The following is a 26,897-nucleotide window of genomic DNA, read 5'->3' as shown; positions in this document are numbered from 1 at the left end:
TGTGTTTTTTTTTTTTTTTGTATTTTATTCATCATTTGGTTGTCGTTTGTCTTCTTCAATATATTCCTTGCTAAAGCTGTGTTACTTGGTTTGGTTCTGAATCGAGATTTAGCAAATGTATTTAAATTTGCTGTTGCATATTTTTTTGTTGAAAACAAAAGAATAATTATTTCTGCTTTTGGTATCATTTTCCACAGTTTGGCTTGAAACTGGTTTTGTATTTACATACACAAAGCCATGTGTAGTAGTGTTTGAACAATTAACAACTTTTTTCGCAGCAAATGGACCATTTAGAATAATTTTACTCGTCGTTTCATTTCATTTCTTCGCCACTGTGGGAATCTGTAGAAATCGGCTCTGGTACATTGAAGAATGTGCTCGAATTCAACATCCGATAAATGTCGCTGTAAGACAAAATGTAAATAAAATGTATTAATCTACAATTTGTGTAAAAAACTTTATATATACATATATGCTGGTAGCTATTCCCGTCTCAATTTGTTGCCTCTGCAAAATTTCATGACAAAATTGACGTCGTGTATCATTCGATTTATAATCTTCCCCAAACCGAATTCGTTTCATACATTAAAAAAGATGTTAACTTACCTCCAAATTGCAGCGATCAACATCCGAAGGCAAACGATAATTAGTGATGACCAACAAGTGATAAGGATAAATTTTTGCAGGTTCGTGAACCAACATTGAATGAGCCATATTTGGCAAACTACGGCGTATTAAACCAGCTTGGGGATAATGGTAAGATAAAGCACCCGAATATGTACTCGAGGCGGGTAAATCGCCGCCCATCAAAGCGCGTCTATCACCTTCCGTTATCGAGTCGACTGAGGCTAAAGTGTTGCATGAAAAATACTTTGATATTAATAAACTATTATTATAAAATAACTATGTGTTTATTACCTTCGGACTTCCCACAACTCAGATCGGTACTGTGCGTTTTATCACCTAATCCTCCATACGAATAGTCCTACAGTACAAAATTGGTAATTATTAAATTGTGAATGCTGTTGTTTTTTTATACTAGAAAGCGTGATGATATTAAGATGAGAAAAAATCATGCGAGCAAGCAGAAAAAGTAAAAAAAAAAAAATAATAATAATAAATATTTACATGCTTAAAATCTATGTTACAAGGATGGAATTTAAAATGCAAAGCTTAGCAAAAAGATTTTTTTTTTGTATTTTCGTCAAGATACGGCCTAAGTCTCCAAAACTTAAAATTGAAACAAGGCAATTAGTATTAAAAGCCAAGAAAAATAAAAATATATTGCTATACCTTATAGTGAATTTTTGCATTATTATAATGAAACAGAATATGGTATAAATTAAAAGATGTAAAATTATTTGTTTTTCTTCTCAAATTAATTTAAAAATGATTACACTGTTTTTCCTATTATTGTTTTTATTTTCAATTTTAGGAACTAGATCAAACACATGAATCTAAGATTTCATTTGTGTCTTGAAATTGTATTTTATTTGTATGCCTTTTATAAACCTGTCTATTTTTTAATTTAAATAAAAAAAAATGATGAGCTATAAAAATAACCAAATATATAAATATGATGCTGGCGTCTAATTAAAAAAAAAAATATTCGAATGTAATAGATATCCTTCTAAAGTTGGAACTTAGTTGCAACAATTTGTACAACTTATATATACAAATTTAATAATAATTTATCAAATCAAAATGACAACAATAAAAATAATGCAAATTAAAAATAAAGTGCGAATGTGGTTTGTTTGGTGTAATATTATTTAGTAACAAGCCGCAAATTTAATACACAATACATACTATATACAAATTTGTGTATGATTGTATATTTATATATATGTATATAGTCTACAAATACTGAATGAATATAAAGCGCTTACGGTGACGCCGTGCATCATGGCGCCGGCCGATGTGGTTGAACTGAAAGTGTGGGAACGTGGAGCTAAGCCGTATCCAGGTTTGGGGACATGACGAAGAGAGCTTACCACTGAATAGTGGAAAACCAGACAAAGTCGAGAGACGTACACACATAACAGTAAAGGCATTACACAAGAGCACAACAACGATAACAAGAAAAATTACAACGGACATGCATGTTTAAATGGTTCCGGTAGCGAGATGTGGTAATGATTAGATGAGTGGATGAATGAGTGGGCGGTGAAATGTTGATGTTGACGACGATGACGATCCAAAGTGTAATTGTATTTGTTGTGTTTTATTTGTATTGGCCATGATGATGATGATCGTTGTGTGGTTGTCGTTGACAATGACGTCGTTTCGGTTCGTTTGTGTGTGAGAGATGTTTGTATTTATTTAACGATTATGTTGCAATGAAGTCGTGTTCAAATGAAATACATGAGTGTGTGGTGGTGTATGTCGTTCAGGTAATATTTACAAATACATTGTTTTTTTTTTAATTTTTTATTATTGGGGGAAAGGTAATAACAAAAAAATATTAGTTATTGTTTCGAATTTGTGCACAATCGTTACAAAAAAGGGTTATTATTTTCGTTTGTATTCACCAAAAGCACCGAATTTTTTTAGTAATGTTGTTAACAAGACGTTTTTAGTAGTTCCAAGATACACATTACATGTTGATGGATTTAGTTTGGAGCCGAGAATGTCCCATAAATGTGTGTTGTGATATTCACCACGCGTATTAGTGATAATCACCAGAAAAATTATTGTTTGTTGAATATCCCGAAGATTGCATTTGTTAAAATATTTTTTTTTATTTTTATTAGGCGGCATTTAAAATAGAGGAAAAATATATATTTATGAGATATAAAGATAAAAGCATAGTTGTAAAAATGCAAAATAAAGTAAAGAGTTAATATTATTATGTATATTATTCAAGAGAAGTGTGTATTACCATTTACCCAAAAGTTAATCATTAATCAAGTAACCATACAAATTGGTTACACTTAAAAAATAAATTTGTGCGTTTTTTCGCTACTGTTAGAATTATGGATATAAATAAAACAGGAACTTTATATTTTAAATTTGTATACAATTCCGATTATTATTGGAATGAAATCGAAACTTTAACAATAAAAATAAATTGGTATCAAAGCCATCTGACGGGCATTCGAACAAGGAACAACTATTCATAATTCGCATTATTAGAGTTTATATTTTAAAACATATTCCTTCTTCTTTTCCCCCCAAAATTGTGACATATTTGCCTATCACCTATTGACCTAAATAAAGAAAATAATTCTATTTCTTTTGACTGTAGTAAGAACCCATAGTTATTTGCTCCTAATTCATGTTTTCTATTTTTTCTGAAAATGTTTTTTTTTTATATTTTCTAAATTCATAGGTTACATATCAAAAAACTTGTAAAGTGTTTGTTTTATCCCAGATTTGTTTCTTGTTTTATAGGCCCTCTACAAGTTTTGTTTACTCGTAAATAGTAGAGAGCGCGCCTGGTACTTTATTTTTCTAACACCACCTATAAATATCACTGACAAAATTGGACAATTTCAGAAAACTTTGTAATCATATAAATTCATTACAACATCTTGCTATTGTTTCAAATATTCTATAGGTTTACTAATATGGCTGGCTGTCAAAATAGAATAAATACAAAAAATATATCATATAAAAGATATTTACTATACACAACTAATTGGAAGCAACGGTGATATAGTCCATACACTTGTTTTTTCTTGTTTAATGAGTTTTAATTTGACAAATATTGTATATTATGGTATGATTGTAATGACGATGATGTAATAGAAACATTTGGAAAAACAAATGCCCAGACCAATGGTGTATGCTAGTGTAGAAGAATTTGTGAGTAAGTAACAGCCAAAACACAATACCAACAACCGACAGAAGACAATCGCATTTATGCTTAAATTAGAGTTAGATTCAGAGTAGTAGTAACACAGCATTTACAGGTACGTTGGAAGCAGAGCTTTTGCAGCTAGTGACGATATGTGCGCTTTTCTATTTCATATTGCTTGAGATTTGTTCTTTTTGTATATTTTTGGGGAATTAAGAGATTTATTCACACTTACTGAAGAATAGCCATTACGAATATACGGCGGCAAGGTTGAAGTTTTAAATCCATATCCAGGTTTTGGTGGTGATCGGTAGGAATGTATAGCTGTGTTTTCATTTTGTTTTTTGTTGGATTTGCAAATTTTGGAACGAGTTTCGAAAACAAACACCCCAAAAACATAAGAAAAATGATTTCCATTTTTTATAAACCGAAATAAAATCGAAAAGAAAATTAAGAATAAAAGTTATAAACAAAATATAAACAATAAATGATTAAAAAGAAAAACAGTAAACCCAAAGCTTTGTAAAAGCCTAACGACAGACATTATACAGTAGTATCGTTTCGCCGTAGTTTTAAAGAAGAATCTGTGGAGGGTATTTTGGCTTTCAGCATTTTGTTCTCTGTACAATATTTTAGTTTTGTTTGTTTTTTGGTTTAGCAGTAGAGGTAATAAGTTTGACCAGAAGATCTATATGATTTATTGGACTGTTTACTTATGTAGACAACTTACCGTTATAACTGGGAGCATTGCCCAATGATTTACCCAGTGATCCTCGGTAACTCGTTGAACGGTCGAACATATCCTCATCGTAGAAGGGTTTTTGATGATCCAAATTACGTGATGGTGATGCACCAATTGGTGATTCGTATCTGTAATAAAATAACGTTTTATAAATAAATTGTTTGTTATGTATAAATTGGCCATTAAATTGTGATTTGGCTTCAATTACAAAGTAAATAAAGACGAATTGAATTGAAAAAGCGGAAAGCAACTGCAAATTCCAACAAATCCTACAAAAATACCAACAAATCTATAAAATAAATTCTACGATAATTATTTAGTTTTTTGTAAAGAAGTTTATGTAGAATATCGAAAGTTGAGCGGTACTTTAATAAAATAAATACGCCAAAGGTGTACACGTCTTTGATGGTAAAAATGTATGCAAAATAGTATGCAAAACTAATGTAAAATATATTCAATTATAACCTTCAATTGTTTCATTACTATATAATAATAAAAATACAAATTTGTTAAACATTTTTGGTTCAGTATTTTTTGTGTAAAAAAGCGAATGCGAATTGAGACTGTGTGGAGTGAGAATCACTTCGCGTCTCAAAATAAAAATTTGTCTGGTATTTATGTTCAAGCGGATTTAGATATAACATTTGATCATTATTAAAGGCCGAATCAGGGGTCATTTTCTTAATCGGGCTAAATATACCATGAATTGTCATACATATTTAAATCATTATGCGGTCGGCTTGGAAATCATGGACGAAATCGTGATGAGATGCAACTCGGTTTTGTACGAAAAAAACAAAATAAAATTTATTTATATACAATTGTTGTATTTAGTCTGGGTTTATACATGCAACTTTTGTAAGCAACTCTGCTGAGTTCTTAGAATTCAGGGGTATACAAAGTAACAAGGAGAAGGAATTCAAAAGAGAATCGTAGAGAGCAGCAGCAGAGTTACTTACAAAAGTTGCATGTATAAACCCAGACTTAGCACGTATTTTGAATTTCAAAATAATAAAGACATTGCAGGAACATTTCAAATGTTGTGATTTTTCTTTTTATTTTCAAATTTTTTAGCGCAAATAACAAATTTTGAATGTATAAAAACAAACATCAGCTGATTGACATTTAGATCATGATTAAAGGTATGTGTAAACAATTAGGATATATTTCTGGATTCTGTTATCGAGTCGAATTATTTTTTGAGTCCATTTATGCATGTCCCTCCGTCCATATATATTATTTTAAAAAACTTACAGTTCACCTTTATGATCCGAATGGGACGAAACTTTTTTTTGGCACAAGACGAGCCCAATTCATATTGGCCAGATTTATATACAGATCCCACAATATATTTTTATTTACACGAAATTTTCCAAAACTTATTGAGTAGATTTTTTTAATTTCTTAAAAAAATTTTTTTCAAACACTTGATTCGTCAACAAAAATAATCGTCGTCGTCACACTTTGTTACGGACATATATTTTTTAATTTCTTAAAAAAAAAAATTTTCAAACACTTCATTCGTCAACAAAAATAATCGTCGTCGTCACACTTTGTTACGGAATACCAAAAATGTTTCAATAGTTATCTGTAATGTTTAAATTGTTCATGCAATAGTATTCTTAGTGTGGGTTGCACTTTGAGCTCGTTAATGAATATTCTCTTATTTTGAAAATGTCAAAATTTTCTCTGCCATACTGATTAGTACTATTAGCGATCCTTTTTATAGTATAAACATGGATATTCCTAGACGAGCTTCTGAGAGTTTTATATTTAAATGGTAGACAATATAGAAAAAATGCCATTCAAAATCAAAAATAACGATATGTAAGATATTTTTGATTGCATCAATTATTGGACTACCGCAATACAGCCTTATATACGTATAAGATAAATATCAATAAGAATATCAATAAGAATGACTAACTCGGAATATCTTAGTCGGAAATGATGCAACTACTAAACTTCAAACTTACCTTAATTTATTTAAAGGTTCTTTGTTTGCTGATGCTGTGCGTGATGCATTTCTTGGATCTAAATTCTGTTGTTTCCATTTACGATATTTAGCCGTCTCTTTTAAATCTTTGGCAATAGCTGCACCAATGCCAGAATTTAATTTTTCCAATTCCTTAGCTTCGCGCTGTAAACGACTGTAATTCAACGAAATGACAAACAAAAAGAAATACAATTAATTATTAGAATCCAGAATATAACGAATAATAAAATCAAGCAACGCACTCTTCTTCTTGTTCTCCATTTTTATTTTCGGTATCATCTTCGTCATCAGATACGGGCACACCTTTGTAGGAATCGCTATAACGACGCCTACGTTCCGGATCTGTGTAGGGATATGGTGGTGCAGGGAAATCATCACGTTCGATTTTGGGTTTTTCACCTGGTGGTGGTTTCTTAGCTGCTGGGTAATGTGACAATTCAATCGGCTCCTCATTGTTCATGGCAGGACTCTTTGGTCGTGGTGTTTCTGAACGTATGGCATCTACCAATACCTTCATAGCACTACGGGTACGAGAGCCAGGTCGTGATGGTGGCCTACTTCCCGCCACAGATCCGGCAGTGCTGGTAGCATATGATGATGGTCTGTGGAAGTGTGGTGACAACGGTGTCTTATCATAGGGATCTATGGGCTTGCGTAGATAATTGGGAGCATCTGTTAAATAGCTGTATGTGTAAATGCGAGAGATGTCCTCGCCACCATGGCGACCGTATTCGCGCAAAATCAGACCAGGACTAACTGTACGATAGTGCTGCAATGGTGAAGAATTGAGATGTTAACATTGTACGGTTTTATAACGCATGATTTTATTGTAGTCTATAAAATATCTATATATACTCTCTACTTCTCTGTGAATTTCATTATATTTAAATTGAACGAACTCGTTAGTAAGTGAGAGTGATAGTCAAGGCATACAAAAGCAAAAGAAAATCAAAGGCTTTTTTTTGAGAAAAATAAAAAATCAGTTTGAAAATGATAAATTAAAAAACAAACCTTGCGGCTAGAGGAATATACGGAACCATTAAAACTCGGCGTTCGGGATCTTATGTACTGTAAACAAAACAAAAAACAAAAAAGAAAATCTTGCAAGCTCAGAAAATGGTGTGAAACAAATAAAAATAAATCATGTAATTATTGGAAAGAAAATGCACATATTTTGTTTGCTATTAATAAAAATTCCAAAAGATGAAAAAAGTTAAAAAAAAAAATATAAACAATGAGTGGTGAGGTGATTTGTGATGAGTGTTAATATTTTATGTGTGTGTGTGATACTTTTCAAATAAGGGGGTGGTTGGTTTTTGTTCTGGGCACCGCACCATGCCCTCTTTTTATAATTTTGATATAATTTGATATCGCTGATGTTCCTATAGCATGATCGTGATGATGAGGAGTAGAAGACGACAACATTAGTAGCAAAGGTGTTTTTTTTTTGTACAGCCAGCTGTGAAGGTGATTTGTTTTGTTACTTTTGGATGCACAAAAAAGATAAACAACACTTTAACACAATTTGTGTGAAAACATTTTTCAATATTCAAAAATATGATATAACAATTTGCAACTCTAATTTAAATACACTGAATGATTTAAACGGTCCAAATGACGACATAGAGCAACATACAAAGTATTATGACGATTTAGTGAAATAAAAGATTAATGAGTAACTTTAATACACAGAAAGTGCTTGTGTACACTTTCTGTGTATTAAAATTTGAAAATTAATTAGGTGAACCAATCTTGAAATAGTAGCCATATTTATATTAATTGAAATGTATATTCAGGCATTAAATGAACAGATCGAAAATGATTTTATTCAAACGTTTTTTACCATACTAAACGCGGTGTTTACTTTGGTCACACAGCTAGGGAAGACATACTAATATAGACAAACATAGGGTTATCATCCGATTCAAATAGTATTTTCTTTCTCAATAAATCAAACGATTTTTATCGAAAAACATAAAATGGTTATTTTCATTTTTAACTGGAATTCTTGTTCAGTTTTCACACAACATGTGTTGTAATTGTTTTAAGAAGTACCCTGCCAATACTTGTGCTAATACATTTCTCTTTGGTTGTTATCCTATATACGCGTCATCTTACCATATCACTTAAAGCACTCGAACTCATACGATCACATTCTGTATCAGTGAAATTGCCATTTGATACACCGCCTCCACAGCCATTCAATATCAAACCCGATTCGTTTGGTCCAGGACCGCAACGTGGATGCCATATGGCGCCGCCTTGCAAATACATTTCTTCGCCATCGCCGAACGGATCGCCACACTTGGTACAGCGGGCACATGTCGGATGGAAATGGTGATTTTCGCCAGCCTGCAACACTTTGCCGCTAATGAAACGATTACAGTAGGCACACTTAACGCCGAATGACTTCTGATAACACTTTTCACAATAGGGTACACCATCTTTGCCCATATATTCGCCATTCAGGACTGCATCACACGATTTACAACGGAAACACCAGACATGCCATTGACGATCCAAGGCTACCAAAGCTTGTCCCTCCTTTAGCATTTCACCACAGCCGGCGCAGTCATTTGGATCGTAATCCTCTTTTAAATGCGCTTTATCTGATACTACGCCACTGCTCATTTGTTGATGGGCTGTTGCCCTGGTCGGAGACTCGACAACAGGCGTGGGAGAGGTTGTGCCATCCTTGCCGCCAACTTGTCGTGTGGGTGATGTAGCTGCACCAGTGCCTCCAGTGACACACGATTCGCAAAGCACCTCTTTTCCTGTATTAGTTACCTGGAACGGTACAAAAATAGAAACAAAACGTTACTTAAAATTGGACAATTTTAAATATTGAAGAACAATATCGATCGCACAAAAGATAATATAAAATATCAACATAATTATTTTTTAGTATTTTGCAAGCTGATAAATATTTTTCTTAATACAAACAAAAATATATGGTGGACTAGCTTTGTAGAATAGACAACTTAATAACATGAATAACTCGTGACGTCAATCGTTGTGCTATTGATAATGCAGGGGAAAAATTAGCAACGTTATCTTGAAATACTGAAGTGCAATTATCTAACATTGTTTCAAGAATGCAGAATTCTGTTTGTTTGAAATCGTTTTCTTAAAGGAGTAATGGTGGTTGGATGGTAGGTTGGTGGTTTAAAGACACATCCGCACTTATGATAATTATAATGGAAACTATACTAGTTTCTTCATAGCAAAAATCTCGAGCCGTGCAGATTTTTCTGAGACATTTTTACTCGCGAGGAAATTAATTTTAAATTGCCTAGGGAAATTATTTAAAAAAGAGCATTTAGAAATCGTCAAATGCCAGGAAATATCGAACCTAGATGGTACCTCATTGTAAATTATAGAATAAATGCTAAGCGAATTCTTATCGCCTTTTGCTACTTTCTACACTTTCGAGACGCCTACACAACTGCTTTGGATTGCAATGAGGAAAGTTTTAAATGTTTGTGTGACCATTTAGGAATACCTTAAGCTATGGAATGAAAATATCAATTCCACTCTAGAATTTGGTATGCGTCTAACCTGTTAACCACGAAGTAAGGCACCAACAAACGTCTCAGTCGGATGGTATCGTAAATACTTCGATTTGTTGTTGTTGTAAAGAAGCTACTTCTGGGGAGAATGTCCCTAACAAAAAACTATGGCAACTGATAAGAATCATTTGTGGGATCCAAAACTATCGCCTTCCTTGCCTTATCCCTTTGTGGACAATCGAAAATCGAAACAATTGTTTTCAATATTTAATTATTAATTTTAATACAATTTACTACAAATATTCAAATCTTACCTTACTACCCGATTTGAAGGGCTGTTTACATTTGGAGCATGTGAAACACTTTTGGTGATAGGTTTTACCCATCGTTGAGACCACTTCGCCCTCGACATATTGCGAGCATGCAGCACATTTTGTTCCATACAGACGCTGATAGTCGGGTATGCAATAGTAAGCACCATCTTTGGTAAAGAAACCACCGGAGGCTAGTGACTTTTTACATTGGCAGCATTGAAAGCAAGCTTTGTGGAAATGCTTATCGGCAACACGTAACACCTCACCCGAACATTTTTTATCGCATTTGGCGCAATAAATTTTTTGTTTGCCTGCAAAATGAAAAAAAAAATACATTAATGTTGAGGAAAAGGAGTTTCTTATGAATGGTAGGTATGTAGTCTAACGATTAGCTCATCGGATGACATGAACAAAAAAATTAAAATTAAAAAATTCAAATTATTGATGTTATCGTAATATGTTCGACAGTCAAATATGTAGAATACATAGTTATAAAGAAAGAGAGAGAGTAGAATAACAATTATGGAAATTTATATTTTAAAGTACGCTGCACCACAATCATTGTTGCTTTATCAATTAATTGTGACAAATTGTACACGAAACGTAAAAGTTGCACAAAGTATTATTAACATTTGAATAGCTGTATTCAAAAATGTATATTTTTATTTATTAATTTTTTTCTGAATCTCATTGCACTATCCTCCTTAAAAAGTCATTGTACGTCTGTCTGTCATATTGTGTGGCACAGCCGGCATTTGACCATATATGCAGATGTATACACTGTGTTATTGTTTGTTGTGCAATTGTTGTTTATTCAATTAGGAAAGTTCAACTAATTATTTAAAGTTTTGTTTCTCTTTGTGAGTGTGTATGTGACTTTGTTGATAATTACTGCAAAACAAGTGTATTTTTGTTTAATTTGCCTCCCTCCATGCATATAATTACATAAATAAAAACTCTCATTTGAAAGAGATACTCTTTTCCGATTTTCACCTCTCTCCGTCTCTCAATCGATCCATAGTGAACTAAAATGACGTTTTCTCAATTGGTTTGTTTCTCTATGAAGCGGGCAATTGATGTTTTAGTTATTCACACCTTAACATGTACGTGATGTTTGCAAGTGTGTGTGTGTGCTTCGTGTATTTATTGCATTTGTTGTTATTTTTTCTCATTATATTCTCGTTTTGGTACATCTCACCACAGGCGATGTAAACAAAAAAATGTACGCAGAAGTTTATTGTTTTGTTTTTGTTAGCTGCTGCCTTCATTTTAATTAGAGGTCGGCGATGCTTTTGCTGGAAATACTATGGTGGAGTGAGGGAAGCCAAAGTCCTCCTAAAACAATTAACAATTCTATTTTTAACAAGTCTATGATGGTGTTTTTTGTGTACACCCACCAATAACACACACATTTTAAAGGGGGTTGGTTGGTGGCCTTCAGATGGATGGATGAATGTTGATTATGAAATTTTGAAGGCGTCCATTTGCTGATTGATTATGATCTTGAAAAATAGACTCATTTCCCGATTTTTATGGGCATTTTACAATAATATACATCAAGGTTTCATTAGGAAGTGATGGGAAACAACTGGCTGTTGCTGTTGTTGTACCAAAAATAAACTGAAAATTACTACACACGTTTCTTTTCGAAAAGAAGAAGTAGAAATGGAGCATCTTTAAAATCTGTGATTTATGACTATGGATGGATGGTTGGAGGGAGGAGGAAAGTGAAGTGGTTTGTGTAGTTTAATATGTTTTGAATGGTGTGACATCGTTTGTAATAATGAACTGCTGTTGTTTACATTGGAATGCAGTTTTTAGTGTTACAAATTAAGAACACAGATTACCTATATAAGAACATCTAGAAAACTCAACAGATGTACCTATGAAATAAGCATCTTCTTGTGGGAGATAATTTCAAATGTCTAAATGTATATAACAATTTAGCCTATCTTTACCTTTTTTAATACTTCTAGAACAGAGAAAATCAGAGGTCTGCACTCAAAATATATATTTTAATTTTATAAGCTTAAGATATAACACTAAAAACGTTTAATACTGTTCTCTCTGTTGTTATGATATCGTAACAACAGAGGAAAAGCCATCTTTTGGAAATTGCTTACGTATCGACAGTCGTATCTTTATACGTTTATGTCTTTCATCAGCACATCTAAAGGGAATTATAAAATTAACATTCGGTTTGCAATATTTTGAAATATTTGTTTGGACACGACTCCATTCGATACGGTACTATATAAGTGTATTCAATTATCGGGTCGATTGAGTAATCCCATCAGCCAGTCACAAAACCATTGCTTCGTAGAAAATATTACTCAATATTTATTGTTCGACTTAAATTATTTTAGAAAAATCCATTGTTTCAGTCTCTTATAAATATTATTTCTAAAAGGGTAACAAAGGTGTCGCATTAAATTAATTAGGTATACCGCAATATATACGCTTTAATAGAAGGTATATATACTTTAACGCCAGAATTCAATTTTCAATCTTAAATATTTATTAATAAATGTTAATTTCAGCAATAATATAGGGGACTTTAAAGCACGATGCAACAAATATAATAAAACAATTTTTAGAAATTCACTCAATAACGGCTGTCGGTTGTCGGTTTTAGAACCCAAGTTTCTTAATACAAAGTTACCCCAACAATCGAAAACCTAATAAAAAATATATATAATTCATGTTGTCCCTAAATGTGTACCTTAGTTATTTCACTGAGAAATATCTTAACTTCTTGGATATCTTCAAACGTATACATAATGCAGATATTTTATTAATCATACGTCTAGGTATACATTTATATTTTTCTATTGATGGAAACAAATTGAAAAAATATTAAACATTAATATGATAAATGATTTGCTCATCACATAGGTAATTGAACGGAACAAACTCACATATCTATCTTAATTAACTGATTAATGACAAACAATAATGACTGATTATTTTCAAAAAAAACAAAAAACCTAACAATATTTTATTTTTTTCGAAAAAAACATACCCACAAAAACTAATTTTGAATTGTTCCCCGAGGAAACAGAAAAAAAAAACGTTCAATAGTTATTGCCATGACAACAGCAACAACAATAAACTGACCTCATACATCGTTGACCTTTATTCGAGTAGATGGTGGTCGTAAAACGAATTCCCCATCGGCATTCCTTCTTCCAGTGCAAAATAATTTAGCTGGGGTTAGAGAGGCTTGCTTGTTATTGCCTCATGATTTGCTCATCACTACTCTCTGTCGGTTCGTTTTAGTCTTCTTTTTTTTTTTTTGCTTTTAATTATTTATTTAACTTGTTTGTTGAAGAGCTATTTAGCTGTGTTGTGATAAACAGTTAAATTCTGTTTAACACTCCTTTCTCCTCCCAGTTGCTGGGGTTTGTGTGTGTGTGTTTTTTAGACAAAAAGGCGGAGAAAGAGATTAAGCGATTTGTTGAATAGTAAAGAAACAAAAAGAGTATGAAAAACGAGAGTGGTGAGAGCAAATGTGTTTTTGTTATTATTTAATATTCTACTATATTTTGTTAAGTTTTTCTTTCCTTCTCTACTCTTCGTGGTCTTATTCTTTTTAGTAGTGTTTATTTTTTTCTGTTCTGCTAACTCTAACAAGTGACATCATCATCGCATAGCCGACATTTGTTGTCGACACCGTGTCGCAATTAAAACAAAAAACAACAACAACAACAGCTCACATACATCCATCCATATATGTATGTATGTATTCACGTAGCTAATACTTTGACATACATCTATAGATATACTATTATGGCTGTATGAAAAATTGTAGGGTTTTTTATACGATGTCTGATTATGCAGCACAAACAGACGACAACGGAGGCACTCATAACGATGTCATACACAGTTAGTTATAGCCATACATACATATATGCAACAGACATACATTTGTACCTACACATAAATATAGATATCATACATTTCCATAATGAAGAATCACAAACAACCGTTCTATCCATAAAATTGGTCGGTCGGTCGTCATCGCCTTCCAATGTGTTTGTGAGTGAGTATAAACAAACAGTCGTATATTTTAGATAGGGTATTGGCAAATATAGAAAGAATATAGGAGAAAACAAACTAAAAAATATATTTATGTTTGTTTTGCAAATAACGTAGTGAATTCACACTTTTCGAAAAAAAGAAGAAAAATAAATATTTTTTTATTAATAATATTTTTTTATTCATAAATTCGTGTATTAATTGTTTTTTAGAAATATAACAAATAATTTACATTACAATTATAAACTATAAAACAATTATATTGAGGGCAAAAAAATTAATTTGTTATCGACTTTTCTTCGAAAATCTCAATAATAATAAAATAATTGTGTTTTAAAATTAAAAACGGTCTATGTCAAAAACGGTCACAGTACAACGAATACTCTCAGTTTAACGAATTCGGGATATAACTTTGGTCGCAAGGTGTGCCGTCTTGTTTAAAATTTATCAACGAAAGCCCCAACATCTATTATGGTCTAATTACATTCCACGTTCCATTTCACAGGTACTTTACAAAAAGAACAAGGTTACGGGGCAAATTTTGAACCTCAACAGTACTAGGAAAAATATTTTATTTGATTATGCGAAAGTGATGTCATAGTGTCATGATGGCAGAGCTACCTATCAAGCAAATGGGCTGGTGAAATGAAGATATTTGGAGAAACAATTAACATTTTTTAATCGACGACATTTAGCAGTGCGCAAATGCGCTTTTTGCCTAATTTTGACCATTTTGTACCTGAAAGATTAGACTAATGGGTCTCATCTTCGGACTTGATATAGGCTTGGTAGAAATAATAGGTTGTGCAAAGCGTGTTTCAAATTGGTTCGTTTCGTTCGCCTAATATTGGATTTATAAATATTGAAATTATTGACCATTTGTGGGGGAGGTACCAAAAGCAGTGGACCAATGGGTCCCATCATCGGACTTGATCTAGCCGTGGTAAGGAAGTAGGTTGTACAAAGTTTGATTCAAATCGGATAGTCCGTTCGCATGATATTATAAAATTAATTTTTTGCATAATTTTGACCATTTTGTGGGGGAGGTGCCAGAAGGAGTGGACCGATATATCCCATCTTCGAACTTGAACTATGTTTGGAAGAAATATTAAGATGTGCAAAGTTTGAATGAAATATATTTCTCCCTCCGAGAGGCAGACCGACATTTGTAAATTGACTCCAAATTTCCTGAAACGGATTTGGTCCTTATCAAAGTGTCCCAAGGTTTCTTTGGATTAAATCCGTTTCAGACAATTTTGAGTCGATTTTCAAATGTTTGTCCATTACGTGGACTAGTAATTTTGGTGATAAAATTAAAAAAAAAATATCCCAAAATGATCGATCTGCCTGGTGATTTACATCAAACTAAATCAAATAACAATAGCGAAGCAATATTCCCAATTGTTTAATAAGGTATTATTCATTTGAATACGTTTCGATTATTTTATACGACCTGTACATTTTTAATTGTCTCCCCATAATGACTAATCACTTTGGCGACAGACACTGTGAATACAGTTTTTGGAATCAAAAAATAACAACAGCAATTACAATCCCAATCACATTCCACCATATGATTATAATTAAAGACTAGAATGAGAATAATATTCAATTCATTCATTCATTAATTCTCCGTTAGCAAAAAACACAAATCTCCAGCTGTTTCTCCTTCTCTTCAGAGTGCTTCAAATCTCTTACATTTTTCTGTTTTGTTCAATAATTTCGAATTTTTATTTTAGCAAAAGAGGAATAATTGAAATGTTTATGATTGCATAATCATTATCAGTATACTATGTATTTGTAAGTGTGTGTGTGTACTGTACAACAGCCTTGTTGTTGTTGCTGTGCTTTTAAAGCCAGACGCGTCATACGTCATGACTTAATGGAGGCTCCACATGAGAACCACAAAAACTACACACAAGTAACAAATCAAATAAAACAATTTGAAAGTACCGAAACGACGCCGGGTCAAACGACTGGACTGATGATCATCATCGTCGTATTCATCCAACAACCAATATAAGTTGTTCGACGTGTATTTCGATTAGAGACCTTCGTCATCGTCATAGTAGAGAGGGGACCAAGCTCAAATCGTTACAAATTAGAACAAAACATGTTGGCTTGCTTGATATTATTATATGCAGCTATAATAGTTGTTGTTGGGTATTGGGTGGTGGTGTTGGGTAGATAGTTAGGTGGGTATCATTGACTATGACCGACTTTGTTATCATCAATGAATGAATGAATGACTGACTGACTGAATGAACTAACGAATGTTATAAACGTAATAGAACCCACCTTCTTCCTAACAATCCTCCCATTAAGTCAATTTCATTACTGGAATTTATTTATGTTGCTGTTGTTGTTTTTTTCGAAATCTATCCAATTAAACGTGGGGTATGTGTATGTATGCGTTCGTTCTTGACTTGGTAATGCTGTTACATCGTTGTCGACAAAGGGGAAATACAAATGTCGAACCTGTTGTTGTAACATTGAAAAAAGAATGGAAGTGATTAGCTATTGCCACCAGTGCCGGTGAGCAACCGAGACATTTGATTCAAATTTACCGTTGAACCCTTTCCTTCTTTTTTTATATAATCTACCGTTATAATAGAAAACATAATAAAAATATAAACATAAAAATTGGTATTCATGCTGGGCGAAAACTCAGAATAAAAACCTGTTAAAATTAGATTTCCTTTTCTATCTCTATAGAAATTCTTAGCAAGTTAAAATCAAATGGTAGAAACATTATTATTTGATAAAATTCGTCTCATTAACCCAAGTTTCCGTTCCAGACATTTTTGAGTCGATTTACAAGGTCTGACCGCCTGTCTGGCTGGCTGGTTTGCACATCGTAATGATTCTTCCAAACTTAGATTAAGTTAACAGATGGCAAGCTCTTTGATAAAAACATACACACTGGTGGCCAAAACTAAAGTAACTAATATTGCAAGGTTAATAAATACCCCATAACTTTTCAAAAATAATGATATCGAGTTGGGTTTTTTTTTAGTTTTAAATAGGGTACAAAAGCATTAATGCAAAATGCATTTTAAAATAAATAATTTATGGATAAGGGAATTGTAACTAGATCAGTAGTGGTAGTTCATTACGGAGGAAGGCTGCAACATAACATCAGTTCGTACTGATCAACAAATTGACATAGCGGTGAAATACCTCATGGACGAGCTATGATAGAAGGCTATATGCCCGTAAAACTATGAAGAAAGTTCTTTTTTTCTGAAAAGATTTGGAAAGCCAGATTGCCTATCGCAAAAGATAATACTAAATGGAATCCGAAACAGTGGAGACATGTTATGCTCTCGGGTGAATTAAAGTTAAAAATTGAAGATTCAGATATGAAATATCAGTGATTATCGAAGCCCAAAAACGAAAGGCTCATGCCACAGTATTGCAAGGGCACTGGAAAGCATGGATGTGGGCCAATAATATTATTGAGCTGTTTTTCCTTTTTTTGGAGTTCAATATATTGGCGAAATTTATGAAGTAATGCATAGGATTGTTTATACAAATGTGTTGGAAACGCAACAGTTCCTTTCGCTATAGAAAATATACGGCTTTTTGATGTGTCAGCTTGACAATAACTCCCAAGTTTTACAAAACAAACAGACATAAGATATTCTAAAGGTTCAGGATGCAAGGAATAGTATACCCAAGGATCAAATTGGGCATTTTATTAATTCAGTGCCTAGTAGGTGTAAAGCGAATAGTGCTGCCTCAACATGACAGACCTTAAATTTTATACTAAAAACTAGATTTAGTGCCATTATCAGCTATATAGGTCCATTAACTGCAATAACTTGCACAATTTTGAAATATTTTAAATTTAATAAGTAATTTTTAATAGACAGTAATTCCGTAGATCCGTATTCCCTTCGATTTTCGCCAACAAATAATGATAACTATTAAAGAAACTCCTACCCTACTATAGAAAATACCAGTTAAATATACATTTTATATATATTTTCATAAAGTGATGTAATACATATCACTTTATTAAAAAATTAATCAACCTTGACTTCTAATCAGCTAACCATGAATGAAAATATTGAGTTACATATCACAAAAAATCGCTAAATATTACACTTTCCATATCATGGACAGATTAATTACCAATACGGTGTTATAGATATGATTTGAAAAGTCACAACATTTAAAGGTTTTACAAAAATGTAAGTATATACAAAAGAAAAATGTTTTACACATTTTTTAAGAGGTGTGTTAGGGCTATTGCGAATCTCCTCTCTTGTATATTACTTTTCTTTCAAACAGTTTCCACTGAATGGTTATTTTTTTACTTTGAGTCTGTTATATTTTTTATCTAATCAGTATCGATATTTATTGCCATGATTTTATCAGCTGCAGTTCTAATTATATACTACAATTCTAAATGTATACAATTTCCACAAATTAAATTCGATTTTAGTTAAAAATTTAATATATATCCATGATTTATCTTTCAAATTGAGAAAAATATTTAATTCTGAACCAATTTATGAATATGTATCAAAATGTTGATTGCAATTATTGTAGAGTACTAAATGAATACACCTGCCCTAATATCCACTGGGGCTGTGATATTTCGTTTACTGTGCATTTTGTTGATCTGGGCCAAGTAAAAGTATTGCAAAGTTCGTTTACATCTTTTTCTCGTCGAGCAGCGGACAAAAACATTGAAGCAGAGACAATGGATAGTGGGTCACCACCAATAGTTTATGTTCCTTTTGGTTTTTTGTATAACAACAAAAACATTAAATGATGTTGGGTGTTTGGCCACAGATCGGCGGTCTTAATTTTTGTTTTGTCGTCACCACATCGACAATGTTTTATTTTATATTTGCATAAACACTGTGTTTGTGTGTGAAAATTGTTTGAAATGTATTGTATTTAAAAAACTCCCTATATATGCCCCAAAATGTGTTGTTGGTTTTTTTATTTTGTTTTTGGTATGTATTCAAGAACGTTTTTGTAATTTGGCATTATGTTGAAATGTATTTCATTTTTTTTCCTCGGGCATATTGTTATCATTTGGCTAATGTTTTTTGCTTTTGTTTTTCTTTAATCTAATTTAGAAAATTTTATTGTTTATGACGTATTCGCCAACAATCATATGTACATAAATATGTATTTCGAGAAATGAAATGAATAATATAAACACATTTGGCATCATAAATGTTTGGCAAATTCACAGAAAAATGGCTAATAGAATATATTTATATTTTAAAAATGTTCCAATCTGTGATTATGTTTAACAATAGAAGCACATTTAAAATGTTGAAAATAAGCAATAATTTCCAAGTACAACTTTTGACAATATATGTGGGTGCAGAATTGCACTTTGATATCTGGGCGATGATCGTAGTCTATCACAATCTTAGTCATAACATACATATTTTTGCGATCGAAACTGTCATACCCCATGCTATCTTATGACAGAATTCAACTCCTGACCTTGATTAGTTATTAATTTTTAATATTCTTTATAGCCTAATATGTATTGCACCACAATTAGACCTTAATATTGAAATGAATATTTTTATCTCATAATAGAATTATATCATAATTTGTCTAATGAAGAAAACCAAAAAAAAAGTAAAAGTTACAATTTGTAAAAAAAAATTAAACGTAATGATTGCAAAAGGAAAATAAAATTTCATGGTCACACATCTGTAAACTTTGACCCCACCACTTAAATAAAAACACGATTTTTTTAAAAGCATATACAAAAATCGGATGAGTTCAAGTGCATTTCGTACTAGATCATCGTTTCAATTGAAATCAAAATTTTATGACATAGTACGTACATATATTTTATGTTTTAATTAACAATTCATCACACATATAAAAAAAATCTAAAACAACACTATCATCACATTCCCATTGGTATACGCAAACGAACATTTATATTCGACAACAACAACAAAAATTGAGTCATCATCAGAAAAATGCGTGGGCCACTCTTTGGAATACTTTTCATAATTGAACACAGCCATACATTGTATAATAATTCATGGAGAATGTAAAGAAGAAATTTAAATAAATGGAAGAAGGTAGAAGAGGCAAACAAAAAATAAATAAATAAATAAAATAACAAATAATAGAAGTTGGAGCTTACGTAGTGTGCCAAAAAAGTTCAAAAATCGCGATGAGCTGCCTTTTTTCATTATTTTGTGGAATTGTTGTTGCTGTTGTTGACGTTATCAATTACGTGTATCGATTTTATTCACACACAGTAACAAATTTCACTACAAACTATGTTGTTTGAAAGGTGGTAATTGTTGTTGTTGACAATTGATCGCAACTTTAGTTGTTGTTGTTGTCGTTTTTCAATATATTTTGTATTTCTTTTTTTTACTTTTTTTGTTTGATTTGCAAATAATCAATGTTTTTTTCACTATAGAATTCACACACACGTTTGTATGTAGATCGATAGATAAATGACAGGTGAATCAACTACCGAAATAATAGGGAATACGAACGAAATAAGAAAAGAACACAAACGGAATGATAGAAGACAAACCGCAGATGCTAAAGTAACGAAATTGACTGAATATTCCCAAAGCAAGCAAATCAAATTTGAATATGTCCATTCTTGTTCTTTATCGCTAAGAAATGAAAACTCATGAAAAATCCATTGGAAGAGAGTTGGAGAGAGATGAGAAAAATAGAAAATGATTTTGGTCTCAAATGAAAAACGATCATTAGATGAGTTGGCTGCGGTTCATCATCATGGCATATTGTATTGTAGGTGGAACAGTGGGATTTGGCAGTAATGAATTCAAAATCCTTCACAGTTTCCATGTAGGCTTGTAAGGTAGGGAAACATCATGAAGATCATTCCTGGCGTGGCTGTCCATAAGGCTATGATAGGGATTTTGCCGACGATAACAGCCAAGCAGGCACTGTATCTACAACATTTGGTTGTGTCGATGGACGGGTATGATCTTCACTTCCTTATGACGACGATCCACTGGTATAATGAGTAGACACCCTTTTGCAGTTATCATAGCGACATTCTAGCAGCTCTGAATGTTTTTCCAAGGCCTATCACTACCACTCACCGGCCGAGATATCGGTTATAATGGCAGTATTCAAAAGCCACGAAAAAAACTTTGTTGTCTTTTTATTTTATAACATGCATATGTTTATTTCACAAAGCGTCCACTGTATTCTCTTCTCCCACATATAGCATTGTTTGAATTCTTTGCAAACATCTACAGTATACAAATATTATGTTTGCCATTTCAGCAGCATCCCATCTATGAGCGTTGCTCTCCCACTCTATATACCAATCTTATTCGCTGTTCAACACAATTCGTTCCTGTATACAAATAATGAGACATGTTTGAATCCAACCATATCCAACCGACCGCATATCGATCCAACAATACAACAAAATGTGATCGACCAAAGAATATCGACATAAAATTAAACAGCATAGAACGGATAAATGAAAATGGAGGGAGGAAGAAAACCCCATCATTAAGACTGACATGGAGAGCGATAGAAGAAACAATAGCATAAAAGTGTATTCTAAACCGAACGAACATAGAAAACATGTTCCAAGATAACAACGAACGACGACGACAGCAGAAGTGGCGGCAGTGTGGCTCCTAAAAATAGATATAAATTAAGTGGCAGAGAGTAAACCGAATAAAAAAGGCAGCAACCAAAACGAATCAAGTGCATATGACCTAGATTGTTGCCCCCACCACCACCATTTTCCTCCACAAATATTCTTCTTAAAGGTATCCAACAACTGGACGGTTGGCAGGCAACACACACATTGAGGAACACACACACAGAAACCTCACACCACACACTCGCATGGAATGCACTGTGAAAATAGGGATAATTTGTTAGTACTTAAGCACGTTCCACTCATGATGATTATTATTAATATTATGTTGCTGCTACTTGCCAACAACAATAACAAAAAACACAAAACCGCCGATCATCTTTAGAGTGTGAGGGATGAGGAGGTCGAGGATATTAAGTGCCCAGCCAAATGAGTAGTGTGTGTGCGTTTTTTTGTTTGTTAACAAAGGAATTCCTCTAGAATGGATTCCATGTATCCATGTGTACAAGTGTTATTGTAATCGGAGAATGTGTCGTGTGCCTCGGCATCCGCCAACCGCCAACAATTTTAGTGTTTTAACATTTTGTCTGTCCATTCGGTGGTATTTTGTTGGCCCACATTCAAATGTTGTTCTTTTGAGCAATGTCTGTCCGAATGCAAAATAGATGGCCTATATGGAATGTGACAATTGGAATTTTTGTTTGTGGTAAATACAAAAGGAATATATTCTATGGCCTGCTGACCACAATGCGGAAATAATGTTCCTTGTAGAATATTTAATATGAAAATTATGAATATAAGAAGAAATGTGTCCCCGCTCGATTTACTGGAGTACAGTCGAACTTCCATAAGTCGAATTACTGGCAGTGACAGAATCACTAAGGAGGTAAGTAGGAAGTTTTTTGTGGTTCATATTTCGACTGTACCATCGTAGATCATGTCAGCAAATGTTTAATCCAATGATTAATGGAAAATCATCATAAAATAACTTGACCTTAATCTAACAAATGAAATATAGCCGAAATCCCTATTACGACATATAACGGCATATGGGTAATAACGACGTATCCAAAATTTCCCAAACAAGTTCTGACCTTTATTTAATATCGTTATATCAACATTGTCTGCCGTTATAAGTTGAATTCATATATAGTCCCATCTCTGGATGGCGGTCCACAGCAATGACAATCCTTTCGCTTTCATTAGCGTGATAATGCTCTGCCGCCACATTTGGAATGAAGAATGAATAATTTATAGTTTACTTTTTTGTGTTTTGCATTGCTTTGCGAAATAAAAAGAGTTCCAGGCGCAGTTTTCTATTCATTACCAGACGAAATGTTGCTACTGCTGCTATTGGAGATGCAGCAGTGGCAACGAAAACATAATAAAACGATGATTGAATGATGAGATGAGAAAACCCCCACAAAATAATCAACAAAGCAAACACAAATTGCACTCGACGGACGGACGGACGTCGTCAACAACAGCATTCATTCACTAAAATGCTTCAATGCATTCAATCAACAAAAAGAAAGAAAAAAACACACACACACACATAATAAAAGACAACAATAACGGAATCGTAGCCCCCCAAAAAACGCACAAAAAGTAACTAAAAGAAATCATATTTTTTCATTCATGGCACGTCCACAACCAAACAACAGCAGCAACAACAATAATAATGCACCTACTAGAAGCGGATGAATGGAGACGGACGGACTGACAGATACACTGACGAATGGTAGATACGTATGTTACCGTTACTATTTGCTTGTTTTAATAATCGTAACTACCAACAACAACAGCAACAGATGTCACATTAAATGCGTGAGTTTTTATTTCTTTCTTTCTTTTTTTTTTTTTGAATGGGTTACAACGGATTGACAGATATATTCATATGTATGTACATGCACTTGCAGTAAGCGAGCACACACACCTAAGCATATTACAGATATGACGACTGTCGTTTCTTTAATACCGAAAAAGTAAAAAGAAAAAATTTATTGATAATTTGCTTTTTGTTGTTCATAAAAAATAATAATTATTACATTTGGACTATTGCTGTTGTAGTTGCTGTGTTGTGTCGCCGGTGAACATGTACATCAAACCATCAGCAAGTGTAGGTAGAGGTACGTCCAGTCCAACAAAAGCCATAATAATCCCAGTGAATGTACTTGCGACATAATCATCATCGCCATCATGTTGATATGTACGTATGTATGTGAGTAATGCCTTCATTAATTTGAAAGTATATACATAAAAAATTGCATTGGAAACTATATAGAGTAACACAGGAAAGTATAGATGCTTGCAAGAAATATAGACCTCCAAAAGCTAGCCATGGGACCTACGTATTCCATTTTATACTATAGAATAGTAAAGCCTCCCACAGTTTTGGGCACCCGAAATTTGAAGACATATGTATCGTTATATACATTTAACGACTATTTAAGAAGGTAAGGTATTTAAAAAAAAACATTTAGATGAAAAACATTACGCTGTAATATATTTCAACTGAAGTATACGAAAATATTAGGGGCACATTGTTTCTTCAAATTCCCTATGTCAACTAAATGAATGGGTTTAATCTTCGACAGGCCTTTCCAGATTCTCTGAGCAAGTTACAGGCATATGCGATAAGAGATAATGTCATCAGATCATATCCACGAAAATGGGGTCGCTGTCATCGAAACTGGGTAAAATATAATAGTGGACAATCTGACCTCCGTGAACATCATGACAATTTTGTAGAAATGATGCCCATACAGGCACGTCAGGAGATATATTTAAGATCTAGATAAAGAATTCTAACTATACATACTTGAACATCTAGATGTTCCAATTTAAACAGCATTAATATAAATATAGTCACCAGGCAAAGGGACCATCTACACCCACTTACCTGCCACCAGATTCTTCAAGAAGTCCCCCCGCACATCACTAAATACGTACACAAATATAATGTTTTATATAAGACAAAGTTAGTGTGATTTATGTGGACTGAATTTTTTATAATCTCTATCAGGTGGTGGGCATTAAAAATTTCTTATTGAAAACACTAGGACATCTGTATGAAGTCTTTGCCACAACATGGGTCTATATTGGTCAAAGTCAAGGCTCCAAAAAATCTGCAATACCAAACTGCAATCAATTCGGTCAAAACCTTCTAAATGTAGGATCTTGGGCAGGTTCTTTTATATTGGTTCTATGGTAATATTTGCCTTCCCTGGCAAATGCCTAAACATAAGACAGTCTGAAAACATTTAAATGGCGAAAATTGGGGGTATCATTATACGTAGACCGCCCCAAAACAATCATAGCAATGTGTGTGCATAATATTTCGAGGTCTGTCCTAAAAAATTGACATAAAATGGGGTCTCCGACGAATATTTCTACTTGTTGGAAATGGAATGAACAACTTATCACATCCTTCACCCTATCGTGGATGTTATTGGCTTTATTCGAGTACTTTTCGGTGAAGCAAGTATTTTTTTGCTGACTTGTCAACTCATATCCAGATCAACAGACTTATGTCACAGTGTTTCGTAGAATACTATTAAGTGCAAAAATAAAATACCTATGTCTATCTCTTAGTACTGTAAACTGTAAATTTAACAAAAAACCTTCATTAAGTAAATATAAGCGATCTGCTTCTACTACGCTAATGACCAGTGCAAATAGTAGCCAGTTTTTCTATTAATTCATTATGACAACAACGGCCAAGACGAAATATAACATACTCAAATACATACACTAACTACATGTTGTCACAGAAAAGGGATGATGGCCTCTTTAGTATAATACCAAAAAATAATTGTTTGGTTTTCGCCAATGATTTTGGTAAATATGCTCTCTCCCCTGTGGATCAACCACCAGCCACAGCCAGCTGGTAAACAAGAAACATCTTCAACAACAAAAATTACATGGATTCTTATAAAAATAAATATTATCCAGCAACACTGATTTAACCTATGTGTACGGACACACACACGCACACACCAGTCTATAAGGAAACGTATTTGTCATTGTTTACCTTTTTGTTAAGCAGAAGAAGAAGCATTTTTGACACAATCCATTTTTTGAAGCAAAAAATACATCATCACATCATCGTCGTCGTCATTAAAAAACGGAAAGGGGGAAAAATAATAACCACAACATGATGAGCAATTTAATGTTTTTGCCCTTTCCTGTTTTTCGTTTTCTTCCATTGACATATTTCTTACAAAAACCCATGTTGTAATCCAGTGGCGGCCATGTGTTTGTTGTATACATGTGCCTGAGTTAGTGCGTGTCTGAAATGTATTAAGTTGTGTTTTTTCTTGGTTTTTTTGTTGTTTTTGCGTACGGTGTGTGGACAACGGGTGATATCATACTTCGAATTCGAATATATTGCAGAAAATTCTAATTCGAAACGACACACACGCACAACAACCACAAACCACCAATAAGAAAAAAAGTGTCTCTCTCTCTTTCTCTCTATTGTTGCTGGTGCCGTGTCTCTCTTTTGTGCAGAAATACAACCCAACAACACCATAGGGAGTGTACCAAAGAAGAAGAAATAAAAAACAAAACAGCAGCAGTAGCAGACTCTTTCACATGGCCACCAACGAATTTGTAAATTAGATTAATTAAATGTTGAGCGTATTATTTATTTAGTTATTCGTCTTCAACTTTAACACACACACAAACAGGCTTAAAAATCTGCGAACAAATGTACGAATTCATAATTGACTAGCAAAAAAAACACCATTCACAAAAAATGCTACCCCAATTTCAGCCATAATCTTCGTGTTTTTTTGTTGTTGGTTTTATTGTCGTTTTTATACTTGTCGTGTAATTGCCAAACTCACCCATTACAACACTTGTGTTCTGCCTGCTGCTCCCTTCTTTATTTGC

At 33.1% G+C, this 26,897-nt stretch overlaps 1 protein-coding gene across 5 annotated transcripts; it reads right to left on the bottom strand.

Moving 5' to 3' along the window:
• Nucleotides 1-269: 269 nt before the first annotated feature.
• LOC133333386 (actin-binding LIM protein 2) lies at nucleotides 270-26,897 on the bottom strand. Of its 5 annotated transcripts, none has more exons than XM_061541704.1 (11): nucleotides 26,852-26,897; nucleotides 10,361-10,671; nucleotides 8,656-9,324; nucleotides 7,549-7,605; nucleotides 6,780-7,306; nucleotides 6,518-6,691; nucleotides 4,530-4,669; nucleotides 1,890-1,996; nucleotides 919-985; nucleotides 607-848; nucleotides 270-404 (listed from the first exon to the last, which is right to left on the bottom strand). In XM_061541704.1, exons 1-11 carry the CDS (start codon nucleotides 26,853-26,855, stop codon nucleotides 291-293), a joined length of 2,412 nt encoding a protein of 803 aa, XP_061397688.1. In that variant the 5' UTR covers nucleotides 26,856-26,897; the 3' UTR covers nucleotides 270-290. The 5 variants fall into 5 exon arrangements, with proteins under 5 accessions (XP_061397688.1, XP_061397687.1, XP_061397686.1 ...); XM_061541703.1 differs by lacking the exons at nucleotides 1,890-1,996; nucleotides 26,852-26,897 and adding exons at nucleotides 4,035-4,123; nucleotides 20,538-20,617; XM_061541702.1 differs by lacking the exon at nucleotides 26,852-26,897 and adding an exon at nucleotides 20,538-20,617.

The sequence above is a fragment of the Musca vetustissima genome, unplaced genomic scaffold, assembly GCF_032173495.1.
Source record: "Musca vetustissima isolate MV318-11 ecotype Yass unplaced genomic scaffold, APGP_CSIRO_Mvet_v1 utg6724, whole genome shotgun sequence".
NCBI classification, from domain to species: domain Eukaryota; kingdom Metazoa; phylum Arthropoda; class Insecta; order Diptera; family Muscidae; genus Musca; species Musca vetustissima.
This window is presented reverse-complemented; position numbering and strand designations above follow the sequence as displayed.